Source organism: Euprymna scolopes, chromosome 18 (assembly GCF_053919585.1).
Source record: "Euprymna scolopes isolate OS-2025 chromosome 18, ASM5391958v1, whole genome shotgun sequence".
Classification (NCBI taxonomy): domain Eukaryota; kingdom Metazoa; phylum Mollusca; class Cephalopoda; order Sepiida; family Sepiolidae; genus Euprymna; species Euprymna scolopes.
The window spans coordinates 107,074,152-107,096,007 of NC_136499.1; the positions used below are offsets into that span (position 1 = coordinate 107,074,152).

The 21,856-nt window shown below is 30.9% G+C and overlaps 1 protein-coding gene across 3 annotated transcripts in view; it reads left to right on the forward strand.

Annotated features, from left to right (window-relative positions):
* LOC145297741 (mannose-6-phosphate isomerase-like) overlaps nucleotides 1-21,856 on the forward strand; it is a 137,561-nt gene that overhangs the window by 95,645 nt on the left and 20,060 nt on the right. For all 3 annotated transcript variants that reach the window (XM_080143965.1, XM_080143964.1, XM_080143966.1), the window contains exon 3: nucleotides 6,241-6,438. In XM_080143965.1, the coding sequence (XP_080000091.1) occupies nucleotides 6,241-6,438 (198 nt within the window). The remainder of the gene's footprint in view (nucleotides 1-6,240; nucleotides 6,439-21,856) is intronic.

Here is a 21,856-nt window from a genome sequence, read left to right on the forward strand (position 1 = left end):
ATACATTCTTGCAAATTAATTATAGAAATTAATATCGCGATCTCTGCTGACTTTGATATACAACTGACTAAAGGCCACTGGTGAATTTGATGTTTCCTAGAAACTTCTTCCTCTGGTGAAAGTTTGTTCCACATGCTCAGGGTGAATGCTGCATCAGGCAGATTTCATATTGTGTCCTTTGTGTTACTAGTTGGATAAACAAATTTCCCTACTCCCCCTCCTTCCCGGTTTGGAAGAGAAAAATGAATTAAACTCAATGTCTAAAAGTTGTTTAAGAAAATAAAAAAATCAATTTTTTTGTACTTAAAAGCTGTGAGTTTTTAATCAATTTAAAGTAATTCTTCAACTTTGTTGTGAAATCCAGCTGTTTTGTTTGCATTCAAAACGATTTCTTTCTTTGTTCCACCTTAATAAAAAAGCTGCATCGAATGCAAGTCTAAGGAGAAAAGCTGCAGCTGCTGCTGATTGAAATGTTAATATTTCTGTTTGTGTTGCTTTTAGAATAAAGTTGCTGTGGAGTTTGGGACAGATTTGGTTGGATTAAATGTTGATTATATAAAAGGTCTCCGCAGGAAAATGGATAAAAACATAGGAAAAAATAAAAACAGACTCCGTTTTTTTTTTTCTCTCTTAATTTTTTCACTATTAATTTATAATAGCGGGACCTGTGGAAATTCCACAGAGGACTCCTTCATATGTAATATATTGATGTTGGCATTCTGTAGATGTTCAGCATAAATGGAGACGCTCTGATATAATTGTAGCTTTTTTGTTAAAACTGCAAAAGTATTTAGCTAAGCTAACACGAACTGCCGGTAAAGCCCGGTCGTAAAGTATGTTTAAATATGATATTTTAATTCTTGCAAATTTTGTATATATTATTATAGAGTTAATGGTCTATCGATTTTTATATGTTATAAAGTTGTGATTTCAAAAATAAAATATATCCATATGGCTTGGGTGCATTAGCTTGAATCGAAACCGAAATAAAAACTTATGAAAAAATGTGTGTGTGTAATCTATATGTATAAAAGCGAAAATGTATGTGTGTATGTATGTACGCTTTTCCTCAATGTCCACAAAAGGCTTCCTTCAAAGAAGCGCTTGCTCGCTTCACAACTTCTTAAAACTTTTTATATCATTTATAAATTGTAATATCTCAGAGTTATCCACGGAGCTCGCCTGTCTATTTAATTTTATCGACTTTCAAATGTTAATTATTCGACATTTCCCGCATCGGCACGCGTTACATTCGGTTTTCGGTATAAAAAAAATCGAAACTCGACTCTAATCACAGGCCGAATGTTCAATGTCGACTTCGTCATATCAGACTGTAGCTTTCATTTCGCTCCTCCTAATAAACAGGGAGCGGGTTTTTAAAAACAAACAGACCGATTTATTAACCTCATTCAAAACTGTCCCGCACAAAATCGTAACTGCTGAGTACCTATCGCCGTCACGTCAATCAAAAACGCGCACCTGTTTTTTTTTTAAACACTTTACTATTTTCCAACTGCGCATCGTGAAGGCTTCGTTTTTTGTTGGTTTTTTTTTTTCACATTTTCGGGGTTTTTTCACATACCCCGAAAAACACCCGGGCAACGCCGAGTACTCCTCGCTAGTATTATATAGTTCCTTCAGCCATAATCGAAACCAAAACTTATGAAGAATTCTTGATAGATTATTTATAAAAAAAATAGATAATTTAAGTGCCATCAGCTTTAACCGAAACCCAAACTCATGAAGAAATCTTGGTTAAATTATTTATGACAAGAAATAAAAGAACATAACAATTAAACGACCCGAGTGTAAGCGTGACACACAAACTAACACACACGCTATTGTATTAATATATAGATACTATTTCTCTTAGTCTATCTGTCTATTGCATTTTTTCTGATCTGGATGAAATTCTGTATAGACCTTTGCTATGATAAGGTGCAGCAAACTAAGTATTATGGTATCCATTCAGTGCACAGTTAGGGATTAATAAAGATTAATATTAATGAAAAAATGAAAACAAATTTAACCATATTCAACAATCAATTTGACATAAAGCATTTATTCTAAGTAAACGGGCTATAACTTTTTTCTCATTTTTAGCAGGCTAAAAAATATAGTAGCTAAATAAAATTTAAACAATTCATATCTCTCCAGTAATTTATGGTGATTTCTTCATCTATTTCACATGGACGATATTAAAATTTTTTTTTAACAAAGAGTCACCACTTAGCAAGATCCAAAAGCCACTCGAGGATAAGAGTTGATGAGCTTTTCAGATGAGTAGTGAGACGATACCATGATAATTGATAACGATAATTGAAATTGGATAGAATTTAATTTAAGGAAACGTCTCAAAAAAAGTTTACGTTGAACATGAAAACGACTGTTGTAGTCAGCTGGGAAGCAGTCCCACAATATTGTGTTCACCAGACAGGTTGCACATGGAAGTTTCATTTAGTTTTCATTAACTTTCATTCAGAAAGGGCGAATGGAAATTATTTACAGTGGTTGCAGCTAGATAAGTTTTTTGTGTGAATGTTTACAGGGAGGAAAAGGGGACGATGGATTAAAACTAAATTAAGCACCTGCCATTAAAATTATGATTGAACAGAGAAAAACTAGCAACGTCTCTTCTGTGATAAAAAGATAGCAAAAGGCAATATAAACATTCGCAATTAAAATCTAAAAATTTTATTTTGTTCTTTAGTCCTCACATTCCATGAGCGATGTTTCTAACAAAAGGGAAATAATTTCTTTTTCTGGGTCAAAATATAGCCATCTAACACTTATCGTTGGCTAGATTTTAATCTTGAAGTGTTTTGTTTAAACCGCTTACATCAAGTGACTTCAATCTTTGTCTGGGGCGATTCCCATAATTGTTTTTTTTTTTTTTTTTTTTTTTTTTTTTTTTTTTTTTTTTTTTTTTTTTTACACATCTTTTAAAATGCTGTCCTCATATGATTTTGTAACTGTATATTTTTTATATTTGCAAATATTTTTGCTCATATGAAGCTGTTATTAGTTAGAATTCTTTCTAGAAAGATATTTAATGTTTCCTGAAGTGTAAGAAATGTACCAACCGTAGCAATTCATGGTGAATTCAGGCAGGTGCTGGGCCACTGTATCCTCTTCTGTGTAAATTTCCACACTTCCTTCCTTTTTTGATAATGCTTGTTTTATTTTAGATCAAATGTATTGAATTGAATACGAGAGGATTCATCTATTTCGTTTGAGTTAGGTGATTCTATTGTTGCCATTGGTTTCTTCAATATCTTTCGTTAGATATCATGTATTTAAAGGTGGGGACCACATGAAGTTTGCCATCATCCTAAGTCGATGCATTTCTATGAAGCAAACTGAATTTGAACTTGGCACACCCAGTTTGTCAGCTAGTGTCGTTAACCACTGATCTAACTGTCACCTCCTAAGCAATTATGAATGACTATTCTGAAAAACTTGGTGGGGGAAAAAGACAAAAAGAAATATTTATTTTTGGAATTTAGACTGGGGGATCAGATTCACATGAATTTAACGTAAAATGATCTCCATTTTTATGGAGATTACATGTGATTTGACAAGTTTTTTTTTTCTTTTTTTTTTATCATTTGGATTTCTGATTGTTTTGCCATGTGTCTGTCTGTCTGTGTGCCTGTGTACATTTCCCTATGCAATAACTCTGTCAATTTTAAGTCTACAGATTCGAAATTTGATATACAGGGTACTGAGATTTGGGAAAATCTTTGTAATCCGTTTTTGGCCAGAAATTTGGCTGTTAAGGGGTCAAAGTACAACAATTTGACCTTTGAGAACTCTACCAAACTCCTCCGCCAATTTTGGGTATAAACAATTGAAATTTTAGATATAGGTTCCTTAGACATGGATCTAACTTAATAACTTGATTTGAGCCCAAAACAATGTTAAGGGGTCATAATAGGGTTCAAAGTTAAAAAAAAAAAAAAATTGACCTCTACGGTCTCTACCAAATTTACTCAGACAATTTCTGGTCTAAACATTTGAAATTTTATATAAAGGGTATTCAGAGATAGGGCAAGTTTTTAATCGGTTTGAGTTGAAAATTTGAGCTATCAATATATAAATGTATGTATGTATGTATGTTTGCATGTCTGCCTAAAACTTTCGACAGAAGCGACATTTTCACAAGATCAGTATCATTTGAAGTTCGACCCTTCAGACGAAAAATACTGAAAAATTGGCTAAAAACATTAATTTCTTCGCCCTCAACTGGGCACTTTTCTACAAGGAGGGATCGCTTTTTTTCACTGATATTTTTGAAAGTCATCCCCTCTTTTCGGTTGTCTAGCCTTAATTAAAACCTACATCACTCCCAGTTTGACGGTCGTAACAGCAAAGACGTCACATTTTTTTCCCGTTCTTTTCCTCCTTCACAGTACGCCTGCCTTCTTACTACCACCTTTTTTTGCTCAACATACACCTCCAAACACCCGGGCAACGCCTGGCTGAAATGCTAGTGTATATATATATATAAGTAAGATATTGTAGAATTAAATTTACAATATGTTATCCAAAACAAGGAATACGAGATAAATGTGAAAAAAAATTCCTTATTCCATGGAGTTTCAAAGATAGGCTCTTCTCCTCAAATTTAAAAAAAATGTTAGCAAATGGAATATATAGATAAAAAAATCTATTTTTGCTGGTTAGCGCAATTTTTAATAATGATAGAGAAAAGAGTTTTTAAAAGAAAATAAAAGTTTATAGAAAAATGAAAAAGAATACTCAGCAAATTGCAGATATCCAGTGAGAATAAGATCTGTTTTAGGTATGGCGATTGATGTATGTGTGTATGTATGGCGATTGATGTATGTGTGTATGTATGGCGATTGATGTATGTGTGTATGATTTAATATAAAACAAAAGTAAATAAATAGGAATTGTCGAATGTAACACCTCCACGGTGGCAACCTTCAGATAACTGACAGTGTGTTTAACATGCTTATTGGTCTTGGCCTCTATTACACCCTATAAGAAATAGTCAAGGGGGTTGTAGTCAAGTGAGGAAGACAGCCTAGACTCCAGAAAGTAGTTGTGAGCAACATAGCTGAGTAGCCACGCCTTGGTTGTCTTGGCCTTGTGTGCAGGAATGGTGTCTTACTGAAAACGTAGAGGCATCTGGCAGCAATCTCATCCATCTACGGCTTCATCATGCTCCTCAATATTACATTAAATTACATTTAACTTTTACACACAAGACGCTTCACTAGGTCAAGAAATTTAAATGTAATTTTAACCAAAGAATATAAAAGCATCCAGATTTTAAAACGAAAAAGTAATCAAAAACTGCTTGAAGACGACTGATGAAACTCAGTTTAAAGTACTTACAAAAAACAACCAAAAGAAAAAAAGAGATGGACGAAGACAATTATGGAACTTTCTTGCACAGATTCGACTGAGAAATAAGAACGATAATTCAAAATATTGAAAAATTACAAAAAAAACAAAGCTTATTAAGCAAAAACACTTTGTGCTATTTAATACTTATCTGAATGAAAACATGTTGCCTAAATACAAAATATATATATATATATATATATATATATATATATATATATATATATATATAATTGTAAATAATTATTTTTATATTTACAGACACTAGTGTTTCATATTTTCACAATTATCGGTATACGAAGTGACGATTGCCGCTGATTGAAAGATTCAAACCCTTCCATAAAACCACCTTTCACTCTATTAGTAAGGAATATTATCCCTGGGCCACCGTTAACCATCACAAGAATTAAGTGAAATTTAACATTCCTAAAGCCAAATACAGTCCTTATGTTACCAAGGCGATCTAAACTGATCGAGTGACAGGAAATTGCGGTCTCGCACAAGGCCAGCCGATTCCATTCTCGTGGAATGGTTAATATTCCTCTCTCCTATTCCTCATCCTTTCATGTTTACTCGCTCCCTTTCTTCATTTTTCTGAACTTCACTCTCCAGAACTTCAACATTGTTTGGCATAAAAATGCATCCAGTTTCAATAAAACCATTTCTTCCATAGATTAAAGTGGGAGTTGCAACCAAAATATTGGTTTCATTTAGAAATGTCTGTGCCATTATTTTAAGTAGTTTGTTCACATTCTTATCTGCTAATCCCATATATTAATTTTTCTGTTTTGTCTGGAATTTTATTTCATGTTTTAAAGTTTCTCATATATAATGTTCCTTTTTTTTTTCTTTCTTTCTTCGTCCTAGCTTTGGATGGGCACACATCCGAATGGTCCCTCAAAAATCCATATTGATGGAACAGAAAAAGATCTTGGAGAATGGATCAGTGAACATCCTGAACAATTAGGAAAGGAAGTTAACGAATATTTCAAAGGAGAATTACCATTTTTGTTTAAGGTGCTTTCAGTAAGAACATCTCTTTCAGTCCAAGCACATCCAAATAAGGTAAGGAATTTTCGGTTCAAAGAGTTTGCAAAATCTTTTGATGCAAAATTTTTCTGATTTAATAAAAGATTAAATATTCTACATATTGTGTTTTAGAATTTTTTTATAGAATTAGATTTTCACCTTAAAAAAAAAATCAGAAACAAAATTTTTAGAAACTTGTAAATTTTATTTGTTTTTTTAGAATTTGATGAACAAATCTGCTCTTCAGAATAATTTTATTTTTTTTATTTTTTTTTTTTTTCATTTTTCCTTTTTTATTTTGTATTTTTCTTAATTTTTCTTTTCTTTAGAATTTAATAAACAAATCTAATCTTCAAAGTAATTTTAACTTTTTCCTTTTTCTTTTGCTATCTTTCCTCTTTTTTTTTATTTTTCCCCTTTTTTTCTTTGGTTTCTTTTTTTTTCTTTGGTTTCTTTTTTTTTCTTTGGTTTCTTTTTTTTTCTTTGGTTTCTTTTTTTTTTTCTTGGATTTCCTTGTTTTTTTTCTTGGATTTCCTTGTTTTTTTCTTTGATTTCCTTGATTTTTCTTTGATTTCCTTGTTTTTTTCTTTGATTTCCTTGTTTTTTTCTTGGATTTCCTTTTTTTTTTTTTTTTGATTTCCTTTTTTTTTTCTTTGATTTCCTTGTTTTTTTGATTTCCTTTTTTTTTCTTTGATTTCCTTTTTTTTTCTTTGATTTCCTTTTTTTTTCTTTGATTTCCTTTTTTTTTCTTTGATTTCCTTTTTTTTTCTTTGATTTCCTTTTTTTTTCTTTGCTTTCCTTTTTTTTCTTTGATTTCCTTGTTTTTTTTTTCTTTGCTTTCCTTTTTTTCTTTGCTTTCCTTTTTTTTCTTTGATTTCCTTTGTTTTCTTTGATTTCCTTTGTTTTCTTTGATTTCCTTTGTTTTCTTTGATTTCCTTTGTTTTCTTTGATTTCCTTTGTTTTCTTTGATTTCCTTTTTTTTTTCTTTGATTTCCTTTTTTTTTTCTTTGATTTCCTTTTTTTTTTCTTTGATTTCCTTTTTTTTTCTTTGATTTCCTTTTTTTAGTTTCCTTTTTCTTTTTTTTTTTCATTTATTTTTATTTTTTTTTTGATATTTATTTTGCACGAGTATACCTATGTTCCAACATTGTTCGAAAGTTGAGTAACACAAGAAACTCATGGTATAAACCATAAACTATTGAAATATTTCTTAGAATTATCCATGAGGAACACATAGCCCAACAGTATTAATGTTAATAGGCAACTAGAAATGTTTACGAAAAAATATTTTTAAAAATCTCTTGGGTTTTGTAACTTCTACTCCTATGCTGAAATTGAATAGAATGGCTGATTAGATGATGAGAACAAAACATTTTTTTTTTTTTTTTTTTTTGCCTTCGGGCCAGGATCAAAGTGTAGTATCTTTTCTGCAGATGCTGCACTTAAGATAATTTGTACCAGTCAATAGAGGAGGAACCCTCTATACTGGGACAATTATTATTTTTGGTAACCAGAGTGCCTCCTTTTTGCCTACTTTTAGGGGAGCTGGTTTTTACCCCACATTAAAAACGGCCCTGTGCCTAATTTGCTTTGGTGGGGAAGCAAATAAATACATTAAGAACCAATCTTGTGTCACAATTTGTTCTTGTGGTGAGACAAGTAAATAGAAACATTTAAATCCAAATTATGTTTAATAAACAAAAGGTACTTATAAAGAATATTGGCCATGTTAATATAATAACGTTATTATTTAAAAACATTCTTAAGATGGGGAAGGTTGGGCCACCTAACAATTTACTAAGCACAAAATACCATTAAAAATTAACATGTCCCAAAAAATGGAAAACACATTTTACCCATTCTAAACATGAAGAGAGTAGGGCCGGGTCATAATTACCTGTTCTGTACTTTCAACTAACAATTTAATGAACATAACTGTTAAAAATTCTATTTAATTAGAAAATTTTGACCAAAAAAAAAAAAATTAATTTTGACTAGCGTACCCCCCCCCCCAAAAAAAAGTCAAAATCTACTTTTTTTTTTGGCTTTTACATTTCAACAGCCTTAAAAATATGGACAAAGTAATTTTAAAAATATAAATAAATATTTAAGATTTTACAGTTGGGGTAACATTATTTTCCTATAAAAATTTAACATAAAAGGAGCACCCACTTTATGGCCAATTAGCAGTCAAAAGAATTTATTTTCTGTTTAAATTAAAAAAAAAAAAAAAAGCCTTCCCTTACTCATTAGATACTGTGCTGAAATAATAACGTTGTGATTTAGAAAGTCATTCTTAAAATGGTAATGGGGTCTTCGCCAAATAATTTGTTATCTTTCACCTAACAATTTATGAAACAAAAGGGGGAAAACGAGAAAGTGGTAAAAAAAAATTAACAAAACAAAACCAACATATGACAAATATTACCAAAGGCAAGATAAGTTACAGTGTGTAAATGTAAACAAAATAGATATAACTCTCTCTCTCTGACTCCGTCTATCTATCTCTCTCTCTCTCCCTCTAAACACATTTATAGAGGGAGAGGAGAGTGGGATAGAGTAAGTGAGAAGCAAATACCTCCATGCTGTTCAGTAATCGCTTTATTTAATGTAAAACATCGACCTCCTGCATTGGTAGCCGCCATGTTGGATAATGGCTTCTATGTTCATTTTAGTTTACAAAATTGTAATCTGGAATAAGGGATTGGTCTGATCTAAGCCAATCAGAATAGCAGGAATGTTATAAGGGAGAATTTTTCGAATCGGCGGACAGGAATTTAACGTTTGGGCTATAAGTTTATAAATCAGTTACAAAGGGTGTAACCACATTTCTTATATAAGAGTTATTACTAGAGTGTATTTGTTTCTAACAAAGTAATAAACTCAAATTATATAAGAGTTATTACTAGCATGTTTTTGTTTCTAACAAAGTAATAAACTCAAATCATATAAGAGTTATTACTAGCGTGTTTTTGTTTCTAACAAAGTAATAAACTCAAATTATATAAGAGTTATTACTAGAGTGTTTTTGTTTCTAACAAAGTAATAAACTCAAATTATATAAGAGTTATTACTAGAGTGTTTTTGTTTCTAACAAAGTAATAAACTCAAATTATATATGAGTTATTACAAGTTTGTTGGGGAAGATGAATGTTTCTCACGTTAAGAACCAATCTTGTGTCACAATTTGTTCTTGTGGTGAGGCAAGTAAATAGAAACATTTAAATCCATGTTTTTGTTTCTAACAAAGTAAAAAACTCAGATTATATAAGAGTTATTACTAGAGTGTGTTTGTTTCTAACAAAGTAATAAACTCAAATTATATAAGAATTATTACTAGCAGGTTTTTGTTTCTAACAAAATAATAAACTCAAATTATATAAGAATTATTACTAGCGTGTTTTTGTTTCTAACAAAGTAATAAACTCAAATTATATAAGAATTATTACTAGCGTGTTTTTGTTTCTAACAAAGTAATAAACTCAAATTACATGAGAGTTATTACTAGCGTGTTTTTGTTTCTAACAAAATAATAAACTCAAATTATATAAGAATTATTACTAGCGTGTTTTTGTTTCTAACAAAATAATAAACTCAAATTATATAAGAATTATTACTAGCGTGTTTTTGTTTCTAACAAAGTAATAAACTCAAATTATATAAGAATTATTACTAGCGTGTTTTTGTTTCTAACAAAGTAATAAACTCAAATTACATGAGAGTTATTACTAACGTGTTTTTGTTTCTAACAAAATAATAAACTCAAATTATATAAGAATTATTACTAGCGTGTTTTTGTTTCTAACAAAGTAATAAACTCAAATTATATAAGAATTATTACTAGCGTGTTTTTGCTTCTAACAAAGTAATAAACACAAATTATATAAGAGTTATTACTAGAGTGTTTTTGTTTCTAACAAAGTAATAAACTCAAATTATATAAGAATTATTACTAGCGTGTTTTTGTTTCTAACAAATAATAAACTCAAATTATATAAGAATTATTACAAGCAGGTTTTTGTTTCTAACAAAGTAATAAACTCAAATTATATAAGAATTATTACTAGCGTGTTTTTGTTTCTAACAAAGTAATAAACTCAAATTATATAAGAATTATTACTAGCGTGTTTTTGTTTCTAACAAAGTAATAAACTCAAATTATATAAGAATTATTACTAGCGTGTTTTTGTTTCTAACAAAGTAATAAACTCAAATTATATAAGAATTATTACTAGCGTGTTTTTGTTTCTAACAAAGTAATAAACTCAAATTTCATAAGAATTATTACTAACGTGTTTTTGTTTCTAACAAAGTAATAAACTCAAATTATATAAGAATTATTACTAACGTGTTTTTGTTTCTAACAAAGTAATAAACTCAAATTATATAAGAATTATTACTAGCAGGTTTTTGTTTCTAACAAAGTAATAAACTCAAATTATATAAGAGTTATTACTAGCGTGTTTTTGTTTCTAACAAAATAATAAACTCAAATTATATAAGAATTATTACTAGCGTGTTTTTGTTTCTAACAAAATAATAAACTCAAATTATATAAGAATTATTACTAGCGTGTTTTTGTTTCTAACAAAGTAATAAACTCAAATTATATAAGAATTATTACTAGCGTGTTTTTGTTTCTAACAAAGTAATAAACTCAAATTACATGAGAGTTATTACTGGCGTGTTTTTGTTTCTAACAAAATAATAAACTCAAATTATATAAGAATTATTACTAGCGTGTTTTTGTTTCTAACAAAATAATAAACTCAAATTATATAAGAATTATTACTAGCGTGTTTTTGTTTCTAACAAAGTAATAAACTCAAATTATATAAGAATTATTACTAGCGTGTTTTTGTTTCTAACAAAGTAATAAACTCAAATTATATAAGAATTATTACTAGCGTGTTTTTGTTTCTAACAAAGTAATAAACTCAAATTATATAAGAATTATTACTAGCGTGTTTTTGTTTCTAACAACTCAAATTATATAAGAGTTATTACTAGAGTGTTTTTGTTTCTAACAAAATAATAAACTCAAATTATATAAGAGTTATTACTAGAGTGTTTTTGTTTCTAACAAAGTAATAAACTCAAATTATATAAGAAGTATGACTAGAGTGTTTTTGTTTCTAACAAAGTAATAAACTCAAATTATATAAGAATTATTACTAGCGTGTTTTTGTTTCTAACAAAGTAATAAACTCAAATTATATAAGAATTATTACTAACGTGTTTTTGTTTCTAACAAAGTAATAAACTCAAATTATATAAGAGATATTACTAGCGTGTTTTTGCTTCTAACAAAGTAATAAACTCAAATTATATAAGAATTATTACTAGCGTGTTTTTGTTTCTAACAAAGTAATAAACTCAAATTATATAAGAGGTATTACTAGCGTGTTTTTATTTCTAACAAAGTAATACATTCAAATTATATAAGAGTTATTACTAGCGTGTTTTTGTTTCTAACAAAATAATAAACTCAAATTATATAAGAATTATTACTAGCGTGTTTTTGTTTCTAACAAAGTAATAAACTCAAATTATATAAGAGGTATTACAAGCGTGTTTTTATTTCTAACAAAGTAATAAATTCAAATTATATAAGAGATATTACTAGCGTGTTTTTGTTTCTAACAAAATAATAAACTCAAATTATATAAGAATTATTACTAGAGTGTTTTTGTTTCTAACAAAGTAATAAACTCAAATTATATAAGAATTATTACTAGCGTGTTTTTGCTTCTAACAAAGTAATAAACTCAAATTATATAAGAGTTATTACTAGAGTGTTTTTGTTTCTAAGACACTCTATCAAAACCCCCAATACTAATGATTACTACAATACTATCTCATTGATTACTGTACACAAAATAACTGTTATCCCTGAGTGGCCTTCGGGCCTTGATAAGTGGTGACCCTCATGTAAAATATAAGAATTATTACTAGCGTGTTTTTGTTTCTAACAAAGTAATCAACTCAAATTATATATGAGTTATTACAAGTTTGTTGGGGAAGATGAATGTTTCTCACGTTAAGAACCAATCTTGTGTCACAATTTGTTCTTGTGGTGAGGCAAGTAAATAGAAACATTTAAATCCATGTTTTTGTTTCTAACAAAGTAAAAAACTCAGATTATATAAGAGTTATTACTAGAGTGTGTTTGTTTCTAACAAAGTAATAAACTCAGATTATATAAGAGTTATTACTAGTGTGTTTTTGTTTCTAACAAAGTAAAAAACTCAGATTATATAAGAATTATTACTAGTGTGTTTTTGTTTCTAACAAAGTAATAAACTCAGATAATGTAAAAAAATTAATTAAGCTTTAAAATCTTTTTAAGGAAGAAAAAGTAACACATTCTATTTTTTGTATTCCATCTAATAATGTAATAAAAAGAAATACCATTAAAAATTAATTTGAAAATCTTATCCCTAAAAAAGTTGCATGTTCTAGATTCTGTACGTTCCAGATTTCCTATTTTAGTCTTGCAACATGATTTCGTTTTTTTTTTTTTGTTTTTTTTTTTTTTTGTTTTTTTTTTTTTTTGTTTTTTTTTTTTAATTGTTTGGTGTTATTATAGATGCCCTCCATCAAACATGATTGAAAACTAAATGGTGAATTTGTAAGGTTGTCTGTAGTCGCTTAAAATCATATGTTCTTAAGGAAGCAAAGAAATCCAGTTGATATTATTTTGATTCATTTAGGCTACTGCCACTTTTTGATAGTTGGGGTTTGTTTAGAATGGTACGAATGAAATATGTAAATGTTAGAGCTTGTATTAGGTCTAGTTTATGTGTGTTGGCAAGGGTGATTTCTAAGTCTATCCAATTGTATTTCCAAATTGAAGTAAAGAAGGCCAATTTAATAAGACGATATGTATATAAAAACAGTTTATTTCATGCTATTTGTATGCAAAGTCATGCTGGTGTTTTTTTATGATCTGCTATTCTTAAAAGTAAGTGTATGCAGTCTTAATATGTATTGTGAACTGCAAGGTTCAGTTTAAACTGTCATTCCATTAAACCAGTAAGAATAAGGGGATTGGCCAGTTGATGTATTATATAGTAAATATTAATATATACAAAGTCAAATAATAAACCGACTACATTTGGAAAAATTTAACCTATTGATAAAAGGAAGCAGTGACTTAAGGTTAGGGAAGAGGGGTGAATTGCATTAAAGTGAAAGCTTTTGCTACTCTCTCAGTGGGATTACGTCTCTGAGAGAGTACGTCCAATATGAAAAAATAAGAATTATTAAATAGAGATAAAATTTTTTATATTGTGTGCTGGGAAAATGCTTTAGTAGTAACTGTAAGTAATGAATGTAAAAGTTGTGCATAGGAAGTGTTTACTTATTCTATAATGCCGAAAGTGGTTGGGGAAAGGCATTACTATTTTATTAATATAGAGAGTAAGGAGATTAAACAATATAAGCAGAGCAATTGTTATGAGGCTACTGAAAGTAAACCCAAGGTCCACTTTCTAGTCTCCAGATTACTTTTGAGCTTTCCATCTTGTAGGATCAGTGGATGGTGCAAGGCCAATCAGTCAATCTGTAATAAAAAGGATGTCATTAATATATGGAGATGATATATTCCTACATCTCCCCCTGGTGCTAAAGTTCCTTCAAGCCAGGTTTGTTAAATGGCTGTAGATTTTCAATGTCCGTGGCATTCGTTGAACATTCGCATTGAGCCTGACAATTGGTATATCCGCTGCATCAGAAATGTTATCTGGGAGCAAGTTCGGCATTGACGTGTTTGTCGGACCGATATGGTGCAGGTCTTATGGCAGAGAATTGTCATTCTGCGTCGAGTGTTTGTTTCGTGGATTAAATAGAGGGTTCCATTTGGAATCCAGAATGATTATTTTTAGAAAAAAAAAACTGACACAGGATAAAGCTAAACTCTAAGGATCCTACAGTGAGGATCAAGGGTAAGTGGAGTAATCCTGGAAAGGAGTGGTGCCCTCCTCTACATTTTGCAGTTATAGCTAATGAAAGGGAGTCTTTGGATCACCTTCAACCATGGTCGAAAACCAGTTTATTTTTATGTTTCTGAATTTTTGAGATGAAGATTGGTTATTTGGATTCATTGACTACTGTTCTCATCTTGAGTGTTTTTTGGGGTTTTTTTTTTTTACAATGTTTTTTTGTAAAAGTTATATTCTTCTGAAGGTTCAACTCTCAGTGTGGACAACCGAAAAATACAATTGCAAATTACTTAGGACCTCTATCCAGTCATGGCTTGCAGAACAAGAGCATGCTCATGAAGTAAATAAAAGGTTCTGTTTGAAATTCCGTCCAAATTCCCAAGTTCGACAAAATACATCTGAGAAGAAGGTTGAAGGCTATATCAACTGAAATGCTATGAAAATGACACTCAAGATGAGAACAGTAGTCTGATGAATCCAAATAATATAAACAGTTTCCTTTTACTTAAATAAATTGTACATCGTATGCATAAGTTCACCTGCTATGGATTTGTCAGTTTGCTCAACCATAATTCATATGAATCTTCAAATGAAAAAAGATGTGCGACCAGATTAGGCTATCTGAAGATATTGGCTACCTGACCTAAAATGCACTGTGCATTAAAGTTTTTTGGTTTTTATTTTTTCTCTTTCCAAAACTTAATCATGTTCTGCGAAGCCCAAAATAAAAAAGTAAAATCGAGCCCCTTCCCTTTTTCTCCTCACCTATTTCCCCGTCTGAAGATACTGGCTTCTTGACTTGAAATAAAAACTTTTCGTTTTACTTTTGAAAAGAAACTTTTCAAGAAAATGACAACAAAAACAAGATTGAAATTCAGACAAAAACAAACTCAACTGAAGAAAGAGTTATGCAATAGTGGTTGTATATCCATTTTCTTTACCATAAACTGATGCAAATGAAGGGAATTCCTGAAATAGCTATAATGTAAGACGAAACCAAAAAATCACCTATACAGACTTTCATCTTTTCAAGAAATACTGTCCGGAATCCAATCCATTAACAGCATTTTCCAGTGTAATGTACACCGTTCTCATTCTTTTGGCGCTTTTGATGTGGCGTCTAAATATTAGAGGTGAACATTGAAACTCTATAACTGGTTATGTTTTACTTAACCTTGTCTAACCTTATCCATGGCCTACTATACATATTACATACATGTATATATTATCATAGTTGGCCATGCCTTATCCTTAATTGGTACATTTGCTGCTGCTGCTGCTGCTGCTTGTTTTTGAATGCGTTCAATGAAATTTAGGAAAGCTAGATTTAATTTTAGATTTTCGAAAGAGATTGTTGCTTTCATCAAACTTGGATTTAAAAATGAAATAATAAGTATAAATGAACTTAAAATTATTAATAAACAACAAAAAAATTGTCTTTTAAACCCTGTTAAGAGATAACTGTTTTAGTAAAAAAAAAAATTTTTTTTTTTTTTTTTTTTTTTTTTTTTTTTACTTATTAATCTCAGATCATCAAATACCGATCATCAGAAAAGGAAATCGTTAATTTTTTTTTGTGTGTGTTTTTGTTTTGTTTTGTTTGTTGGTTTGTTTGTTTTGTTTTTTGTTTTTGTTTTTTTGTTTTGTTTTGTTGTTTTGCTTCGTTTTTTTTTTTTTTATAGTTATTTTGCTTGTTTTTATTTTTAAATAAAAAGTCTGTTGTCCATATTGTTATATCGAGGCTCTGTGCAGCTGATGTTGCGGTGGTGTGAATAAAAACTCATTGCTTTGATTTGAACTTTGTCTTTTTTGGGGGGGGGGGGTAAAAAATTGCGATAAACCTACAAAATCTCTATTTATATAAGACTGGCGGGGCTACTCGGTGTTGCCCGTGTGTTTGGAGGTGTGTGTGCTCTTAAATCAAAAAAAAAAAGTTTGGTAGGTAGTTAGGATTGAACCCGAAGCCCTGAGGCAAAGTTGGAAAAAAAAAACGTGAGACGTTAACCGCTCCGCCAGCAAGAAAGAGTAAGTGAAAGACGTTTGAATTTATTTAAGTAGAATTGACAGGTGCCCGCTTAATGAGGTCAAATAGAAGTTGCAGAGTTAAGATTTAAGTTAAGATTTACAACGACAACGTAAGCAATGGCTATTCAGCAGTTAACATTTTCTGTGGAACAGTTTTTAAATGAGATGAAAAGCAACTCCCCCGTTTATTAGAGGAGTGTTATCCAAATGAAAGCAATCGTCTGATATGACGGTGAAAAGCCGACATTGACCAAACGTTTACATCGCTTTCTGGAGACCAACCGGCCAATTCTAATCCAGTTTCACTTTTTTTATACCGAATAGCAAAAGAAACATGCGGCGATCTAAAAATATGGAAAAAAATAGCTTTTAAAAGGCGGGCAAATTAAATACATACGCGAGCCCCATTGTTAAGTCGTACATATTATTATCTAGACAGCATATAAAAAGTTTTAAGAACGAGTGAGCCGACCGAGAAGCCCGGTGAAAAAAGCCTTTGGCGCACATACAGAAAAATGCACATGCGCGCACACACACACACATTTTCGTTTTATATATATATATATATATATATATATATATATATATATCAATTACCGTGTCTACCCAGGATATACTACAAGATACACCTGAAGAAGGTGGGAAGTTACATTGATCAAAACTTAAGATGAAAACCATAATCCAAAGAATCAATCTTCGTCTAAAAAAAGTCGGAACACATAAATCTTTGAGTCCCTGGTGTTCTATTAACTACATCATTCGTTTTTGGTTTTTCAATATCATACTGAACTTGGGTTTGTGTGTGTGTGTTCACTGCACAGGCCGTGATTGTCTGTTCATTGTCTTTGTCCGAATTCAGTGCTTGATCTTCTAGTGTCAATCACTCCAGTAACAAAGTGATCTCCCTTTCAAGCAAGATCACACTTTAAGTTTAAAACAAGTAACAGCGTCTTATTTGAAAGTTACAATGACGTTCGACTTTTCTACCAACAATAGACTTGCAAACATGGATAAACATACCTTTTAACGGAACACAAAAAAGCCTCAGTTTAAGGCCTATTTATTTCTAAAGATCACAGAAACCTCTTCTGCCCATTCTGTCATTAAAAACTGGCAAAAGTTATAGCCAATTGACTTGGAACGAGTGCTTTATGCTAAATTGATAGTTGAATGTGGTTAATTTGTGTTAATTTTTGCATTAAATACCAATTCTTATTAATCCCTAATCCTTATCATACCAAAGGTCCATACAAAAATTTCAGCCAAATCAGCCTAATAATTTTCAAGAAAAAGTCAAATGAACAAACAGATAAAGAGAAATATGCATATATCACTTAGATCAACAATTGATAAAGCTGAAGTAGTCTTGCTGGGCTGTCTATGGGTATAAAAAACCTGACTAACCCTGCGTCCTTGCATCTGGTGTGAACATAACTTTAGCAAATTCTCAAGTGGCTCAAAATCACAGCATGGATCCTTGTATCCAAGAAGACATTATTTCAAAAAGTTAGCTGATTTCTTGGTCTAACCACAAGTCAGATATTTTTCCCACTTGTCATTTTTAGCATGCATTTTGGCATCCCTACTGGATATGCAGTATTGTGCATATTTACTGCAGAACCTTTCAATAACATTCTCTCGATCTGGGGGCTCAACTGTAACTTTCTTTTCTCTGTTCTTTGCAATTGTAGTACTAAGGCAAGTTCTTACTGTACATGTCTTATAAGGGGGAATCAGAGATTAGAACTCAGTTGAGCATCTTCTATAAAAAATCTCGGTTATTGTTCAAGATTCCCTCTATCTTAAAAAAAAAAAAAAAAAAAAATAATGAAAAATCTGTAGGATGTGTGTACTCATGACGAAATGAAAATATATTTCCAAAATCACATGAATTGATCAAGTATTATTTTTATAAAGAAAATCAAATTTTATGAGTATCCAAGGAGTGACTGTTTCACCCGCCATTTTGAAAAAAATATTAAGAAACAAAGGGAGATAACTCATCAACAATTCAAACTTGCAAGAATATTTTTTTTGTTTTAATGACTACAAATTCTCATTAATTGCTTAGAAGTGATTTTCTTTGTGAAAATAAAATTACTTGCTCAATTTATGTGATTTTTGGAATATATCTTCGTTTCATTATCGGTACATGGATAATGCAGATTTTTCTTGGATTTTCTTCTTTTTTTTTTTCTTAGTATATGTAAGAATTTTGGACAAGTACCAAAAGCTTTCATGAAGTCATCTTCTCCTTCAAAGTCACAACTTTTGTAGAAAACATTTCTTTGTTTATTTTTAAAAGACGGCAAATGTTCAACTCTAACGACGTTCAAAGTCACCTAAAACGTGTCGATAAGATGGAATATTTCCCACTTTGAAATTTGCAACGACTTTTGATCCTGGATATGACCTTTTTTTTTTTTTTACATAGGCATCACCACATTGTCAAGGCCAAGAGGCCACTCAAGGATAAGGGTTAAAGAGTGTACAGTAGAAATTGGACAATATAGTAATCATTAGACCTTAAACTATATCCGATGGTGAGGCCCCAGCTTGCGGGTTTTGGGGAGTGTAGAGGTACCCTTTAATTGTCATTGCTCCCAGGTCCACTCTGACCCGGAGTGGTAGTACCTGTTAGTTTCTATTCAACCCATAGTTGGGACCCTGACTTGAAAAAAAACAAATATACTTTATTAAAAAATTGTTCTTCAAAATCACTGGATTCAGCATTAAATAACCTGAAAAGGGTTGATATGCCGTAAAACAAAAACAACCAAAACACGGCTTTCAAAGTCACCTAAAACGTGCCGATAAGATGGAATTTTTCCCACTTTGAAATTTGTGTAAAATTCTATCATTATTTCTGCTATTTTTCTTTTTTAATTCACCTTGTCCCAGCATGAAGTTTCAGAAAATGGTGGTGCGTCTTGGGTTACATGGGTTCATTCAAATGTAACAGGTCTTATGACCCACAAAAAAAGCAAATCACAACACACTTCATGAAATGAAGATCAACAATTGTTGTACAGGGTAACCCAAAAAAAACAGGACATTCAATTGTTTTTCTGAGCATTTTACAGTCAATGGAGAAAAAAAGGCCAAAGACCCTAGTGTTTTGATGTGATGTTTTGAATATAATAAACTAGTTATGACCAAAGTTTCATTTCATTCAGACAAAACACTAAGAAACGGGGCCTTATTAGAGTTGGGGCCCGTTTTTTTTGGGGGGGGGATCACCCTGTATGAGGCTGACCAAAAACTGCCACCCGCTTTTGCAGTTATTTATGCCTCTTTCGGTATCTTGAACTTTATTTCAATTTTTAGTGGAAAAATATTAACAAGGATTTAAAAAAAATTATAGTAATTGAACAACAAAAAATGCTGTGTTCAATAATTGATATGAATGTGATGCAAAAGTCACGCACTTCCTGTTGCCAACACATTGCAACTCCCATTGTAGTGCGTTCTGTGGATTCTATGTTCTCTTGGCCGTGATTATCATGGTTTTCACATTGGTGAGTATTAGGGGAGACGTATGTGTAAAACAAAATATCTCAAAATGAGAGGAAGAAATAATACAACTCTATCATTTAACCCGTATTAAAGTTGGGTGGATTAGGTGTGTGACACAATCTACTCTATCTGTTGAGGCTAGCTTTTTCATTGTCAATTCATTTTGGTCGGTTCAATCTCTCTCAGGAGCATATGATCTGCTACCTCGTGCATCCAACACTAGACCCATTTTGACCCTCATTAATAACACTGTGGCGTTTATATAAAAATTTTCTAGAGTCAAGTATCAAAGTGTCAGTTACGCGATATAGCTGTGACTTTTGAATCGCATAAACAATTTTAGCAAGCAACTCGCACAAATTCTTTGTCGTTTAATAAACATTCACCCCGCACTTTTTTTTCTCCTCTGTCCAATTTATGGTATTATATGAACACCAAACAAATGTGTTCGATAATTGATATGAACACCAGACAAATGTGTTCGATAATTGATATGAACACCAAACAAATGTGTTCGATAATTGATATGAACACCAAACAAATGTGTTCGATAATTGATATGAACACCAAACAAATGTGTTCGATAATTGATATGAACACCAAACAAATGTGTTCGATAATTGATATGAACACCAAACAAATGTGTTCGATAATTGATATGAACACCAAACAAATGTGTTCGATAATTGATATGAACACCAAACAAATGTGTTCGATAATTGATATGAACACCAAACAAATGTGTTCGATAATTGATATGAACACCAAACAAATGTGTTCGATAATTGATATGAACACCAAACAAATGTGTTCGATAATTGATATGAACACCAGACAAATGTGTTCGATAATTGATATGAACACCAAACAAATGTGTTCGATAATTGATATGAACAACAGACAAATGTGTTCGATAATTGATATGAACAACAGACAAATGTGTTCGATAATTGTTATGAACACCAGACAAATGTGTTCGATAATTGATATGAACACCAGACAAATGTGTTCGATAATTGATATGAACACCAAACAAATGTGTTCGATAATTGATATGAACACCAAACAAATGTGTTCGATAATTGATATGAACACCAAACAAATGTGTTTGATAATTGATATGAACACCAAACAAATGTGTTCGATAATTGATATGAACACCAAACAAATGTGTTCGATAATTGATATGAACACCAAACAAATGTGTTCGATAATTGATATGAACACCAAACAAATGTGTTCGATAATTGATATGAACACCAAACAAATGTGTTCGATAATTGATATGAACACCAAACAAATGTGTTCGATAATTGATATGAACACCAAACAAATGTGTTCGATAATTGATATGAACAACAGACAAATGTGTTCGATAATTGATATGAACAACAGACAAATGTGTTCGATAATTGATATGAACACCCAACAAATGTGTTCAATAATTGTTATGAACAACAGACAAATGTGTTCGATAATTGATATGAACACCCAACAAATGTGTTCAATAATTGTTATGAACACCAGACAAATGTGTTCGATAATTGATATGAACACCAAACAAATGTGTTCGATAATTGATATGAACACCAAACAAATGTGTTCGATAATTGATATGAACACCAGACAAATGTGTTCGATAATTGTTATGAACACCAGACAAATGTGTTCGATAATTGATATGAACACCAAACAAATGTGTTTGATAATTGATATGAACACCAGACAAATGTGTTCGATAATTGATATGAACACCAAACAAATGTGTTTGATAATTGATATGAACACCAGACAAATGTGTTCGATAATTGATATGAACAACAGACAAATGTGTTCGATAATTGATATGAACAACAGACAAATGTGTTCGATAATTGTTATGAACACCAGACAAATGTGTTCGATAATTGATATGAACACCAGACAAATGTGTTCGATAATTGATATGAACACCAAACAAATGTGTTCGA